The 4,951-nt window shown below is 53.8% G+C and overlaps 1 protein-coding gene across 3 annotated transcripts in view; it reads left to right on the top strand.

The window, feature by feature from the left end:
- Positions 1-2,674: 2,674 nt before the first annotated feature.
- The window catches only part of Scarb1 (scavenger receptor class B member 1), a 65,497-nt gene continuing 63,220 nt past the window's right edge, over positions 2,675-4,951 (top strand). For all 3 annotated transcript variants that reach the window (XM_021161993.1, XM_021161992.1, XM_021161991.1), the window contains exon 1: positions 2,675-3,008. In XM_021161993.1, the coding sequence (XP_021017652.1) occupies positions 2,883-3,008 (126 nt within the window). In that variant the 5' untranslated portion in view covers positions 2,675-2,882. The remainder of the gene's footprint in view (positions 3,009-4,951) is intronic.

The following is a 4,951-nucleotide window of genomic DNA, read 5'->3' as shown; positions in this document are numbered from 1 at the left end:
CAAATACACAAAATTTTAAAAAAGAGATCATAAAAAAACCAACCTCTCTCTCTCTCTAGAGAGATAAATAAAACCATTTCAACTGAACAGACCACTTACTTTCTTTTCTTTTGATTTGAATTTTATTGACTGTTATTATTATTGCGTGTGGGGTTACCATGGCAACCGGATCTGTTCTCTCCATCCCTCATGGGTTCTTGGATTCCCGATTCAGGTCTTCAGGCTTGTGTGACAGGTGTCTTTTCTTGCTGAGCCACCTCACCAGCCCTTTTCTTTGGCTTGAGATAGAAGTTCATGTAGCCTTGGCTGGCCTTGAACTTCTGTTTCTTTTACCTCTTCCTTCCAAGTGCTGGGATCACAGGGGTGCATCGCCATACCTGTAAAGACCTCCATTTCCAACAAATTGGACACGAAGGTCCTCTTTGATGAGTAGGCTTCGGGCTGAGACTTGAGAGAGGAGGAGTCAGGCACTGAGGATCTAGAGAATTCCTTCATAATAATTGCGGCTGAGAAAACCCAGTCCCTCTGGTCTGAGATGACATCAGCCCCCTTTGGATAAACTCCTGCAGACTAGATATCTAGGATTTCGCTGCCTCATTCAGCCTCCTCCTAGGTCACATAGAATAGTCCAGTAGTGACATCAGACACCCTGGGCTAACACTCCTAAAGAATATGGGCCACTCAGGTTCCCGTTCAAATCTAGAAGGTCTCCTCTTTGGGACCACCTTCAGCAAACATGTCCCTGAGCACTACATAGTTTCTGGAGAGACTTTCAGCCCCACTCTCCCCACCTCCCATCTCCATCATCAGGGGCACAGAGTGGGAGTAGATTCAGAGGAACCTGGGCTGTGAGGACTCCCACCCCAAGTCTCCTGAGGTCCCTCTTCTGTAAGGTGGAGGTGTGAACTGCTCTGAACTTGGAACATGCGTGGGTGTAATACAGCCAATGTTCCCAGGCCCCGCCCACCCCTGCTCCTTTGTCCACTGAACTTCTAGGCTCCTTTCTGTCTTTCTCCTGTGTCTACGCGTATGCATGTTTGTGGGTGCACCTGAATGTGTTGTGTGAGACAGAATATCTTACTAGGAACTGGGTCTCACTGGGTTAGAGAAGTCTGGCTGGCCATCTGGCCCCAGGGATCTTTCTTCCTGTCCCTGACTCCCCAGCACTGGAACTACCAGCCTAGAGTTAGTTTTTGTTTTGGACTTACTTATTTTTATGTGTGCAATTGTCTTTCCTACATGTCTGTCTGGGTACCATGGGTATGCGTGGTACACTCAGAGGTCACAGGAGGGGCATCAGATCCCTTGGAACTGAAGTTAAGGATGGTTGTGAGCTGTCATGTGGGTGCTGGGGACTGAACCCAGGTCCTCTGCAAGAGCAGCAAGTGCTCTTAACCACTGAGCCACGTCTACCTCTGTCTGAGCAATCTCTTCAGGCCTGGGTATCTCACATGAACACAGATGCTGGCAGCCAATATCAGGTGCCAAGCACTCTACCAATACGGTCCTTTGCACAGCTAAGTCTTGATTCCATGTGATGGGTGGAATCTGTCAGGGCTGGAAATATGACTTGGCTGCCTCTGGAGAAGCTACTCTGACTCAATATGAGCTAACTCTGGGTCATATTGCTGAAGGTGGTCTTCAAGAGCAGTCTTTCTGGGTTTTAACAGGAGCTGGGACTCAGTTTTAACAGGTGTGGGGCTGGGTTTTCTCAGCTCTGTATCCACTTTTCGTGTCCTGAGTGGAATGCAGGCCTTGGCCTCACTGAGGAAGGAAGTCACCCCATGCCTCAGGGTTTTTTTTGTTTTGTTTTGTTTTTTTGTTTTTGGCTGTAACACGAAGCATTTAGAATTAAAGGCTTAAAGGCTCTGGCTGTGGTCTGAGAACGAGCCAACTGGGCACTGGGCAGGGCAGGGAAAGACAGAGTCCCTACCACCCTGCTGGTATCCTGAGTGGGGTTCATGGCCAAAGAACGCATAATTGAGCTCAACTGAGCTGTTGGTGTCTCTGGGTGATAAGGAAGAGTCAGCAGAGAGCATAGCCGCCAGGCAGTCTGATAAGCCCCTCGAACACATTCCTGGATGGAGTCAGGGGCCCAGCGCGCGTCTGGGGCCTGGAGTTTTGAGTGGAGGGTGTGCTTAAGGCCTTGAGGGACACAGAATTCTGCACGAAGGGTATGCAAAGGTCCCCGGAGACATGGAATTCCGAGGGGACAGTGTGCAAAGGCCACGAGGGACACAGAATGGAGGGTGTGCAAAAGCCCAAAGGGATATGGAATTCCGAGTGGGGGAAGTGCAATGGGCCCCGAGGGACACGGAATTCTGAGTGGAGGGCGTTCATGGCCGGGAGGCTGGCCCGGGCTGACTGCAACTGATTTTAAAGCAGGGGAGCGGGAGGCATTCGCAGGAGTCCGGAAGAAAGAAGAGGTCGCAGGGGCGGGGGTAGTGGATGCAGACGGTGCCAGGGTCTTCTGCCCTCTGTGGATGGCGCATCGGTTCCCACCTAGACCAGCAACTACCAGGAAGCGCGGAGGGGATCACACAGCGGGAATCCAGACCTAGCAAAAGCTAGGAAAGCCCAGCAGCTCGGAGGGGCGGCGCCCGAAGGAAGCCACGCCTACGCCTCACCATCAGAGCACCGCCCACTCCCCGCCTCTTCCCACCCCTCGCCGGAATCCCGCGCCTAACTCGGGGGCGGGCTGCCCGGGCCATGGCGCATAAAGCCTCTGGCCACCTGCAGGGCTACTGCTGCTCCGGCCACCGCCAGGCACACACCTTGCTGCTGAGGGAGCCTCGGCTTCTGTCATCTCTGTGGCCTCCGTCGCCTCTTTCGCCGTCTCCTTCAGGTCCTGAGCCCCGAGAGCCCCGGCCGCGCACGCGGACATGGGCGGCAGCTCCAGGGCGCGCTGGGTGGCCTTGGGGTTGGGCGCCCTGGGGCTGCTGTTTGCTGCGCTCGGCGTTGTCATGATCCTCATGGTGCCCTCGCTCATCAAGCAGCAGGTGCTCAAGGTGAGTGAAGTGTCCTGGGGAGATGGGGGGTGGGGATCGGGACGCAGGGTGGGACGGTGGAGCTACCTCCTCACCACCAGGGAGGCCCAGGCTCACCCCAGAGGCTTGGTCTGAGTCACCAGCGTCCCAGGAGCCTAAACCTCACTGAAGCAGAAGTATGGCCTGGTTGTCCCTGAGTTTCGACTGTAGCTGTCGCGACCTCCAGCCCTTCTGAACGCGCCGGTCGGTGACTGTACCTAGTAACCTCAGGGCTGCGCGAAGCCCCTGTACATCTGTGAGGCTCCCACGGGCTCCCAGTTCTTTGGGTGCTCTGCCTGTTTCCTCTCGCCCAGATGCCCCAGAGATGCCCTGGCTCGCCCCCACACTGCCTGCCAGTCTCGAGAGTTAAGCAGCTTTCTGTCCCCCACGCTCTGGCAGAGGCAGACACTACTCAGGTCTGCCGAGGATAGGCAGCCCAGCCTCTCCTTTGATCTCAGCCTTAGGCCCTGTTTTGCCCTTTCAACCGGGCACCGGTATTAGGCGGGTGGTGCCGGTCCAGCCACAGACTCTGCCCTGGGATCCGGTATCCTCCTATTTGAGCCGGGAGCTCATTAAGTCCTGGAGATTACCGAGTAATTGTGTTTTCTGAGACGCCGGGTTACTGCGGAAGGGGAAACGGGGGCTGGCTCTCAGGGAACATCCAGTTAGAACTGGATCTGGGATCCAGAAGGGGCTGTTGTCACAGGGTTTGACTGACATCTTTCCTCTTAGCGGGTTTGTTTACTGGGAGTTTAAGAATGGCTTCGCGTCCCACGTCCCATCGCCCGCTGAAAGGAGGGAATGAATGAGAGATACTCCCTCTTGGGCTGGCCGCTACCTGCCAGGTCCTGGCGGGTCTTCAGGATGGAGCCACAGGTGGCTTTCCTGGAGTTGTGGTGGGTATTTCCGAGTTCTCTTGGCCACACCGTCATTTCTCTTGCTTAGAATTTTCAACACTTGTACGTGAAGGTCCCAAGAGTTGCCGTGTCTTGGGTGGAGGGAAGATCCTTCTTGTTGGAGCATCAAAACTGCTCTGGGCCTTTCTGTTAGGTTTGGCAAAGTAGTGGTGACAGCCTTGTCTCAGTGGCAGCCTGTGGTTTCAGTAAGAACCCAGCCCTGTGCACTCCGCACGTGGACTGGGTTTCCTGCTCAGCCAGCCTGTAGTGGATAGAGTGAGCAGATCTCCCCTGTTCTCCGATTTAGGGGTGAGGGGGAATCTGATCTGGTTCCTTCTCCAAACTCCTTTCGGGAATGTTTTCTTTTGGGGGTTGGCACGGAGACTAAGGATGGGGGGGTGGGAGGCTGGTGTGTGTGGGAGTGCACGTTAGCGTTGGGACTGCGCATGTCTGCTCCATCAGTCAGGGTCCCATCTGCCCGGTGCTTGAGAAAGAAAAACCACGACTGGCGGAGTTGCCCCATAGCTGGTAGCTTGGGGCTTCACGTTTGAGCGAGCGGCTTCCACAATCTTACTTGTGAAAATCCCAAAGGCGATTGGTTGGGGACTGAGTGGTGTGAAGGAAGGAAGAGCATAAGACACGCCTAGCCCAAGACAGCCTCTTCTTAGAGGCCCTGGCTGGAAGCCGACCTCTTGAGGGAGAAAAAAAAGCTCATTTCAGGGGATGGTGGGAGGGTGGCAGCGGAGGGGAGCAGGGAGGGACCCTGGAGTTGACTTTGGATTCTTGCATTCTGTGCTACTTGAATGGAAGCCTTGTCTTTGTGTGTGTGTGTGTTTCTTTCTTTTCTTTTCTTTCTTTTTTTTTTTTGTAAGTTAAAGAAGTTGATTTATAAAAGGCAGGAAAACTAGGTTGTTTAAGAAAAAAAAAATCAGAGCTAGAGAAAGTACCCAAGGAGCTAAAGGGATCTGCAACCCTATTGTTGGAACAACATGATGTACTAACCAGAACCCCGGAGCTCTTGTCTCTAGC

The sequence above is a fragment of the Mus caroli genome, chromosome 5 (assembly GCF_900094665.2).
Source record: "Mus caroli chromosome 5, CAROLI_EIJ_v1.1, whole genome shotgun sequence".
In the NCBI taxonomy this organism is placed as follows: Eukaryota; Metazoa; Chordata; class Mammalia; order Rodentia; family Muridae; genus Mus; species Mus caroli.
This window is presented reverse-complemented; position numbering and strand designations above follow the sequence as displayed.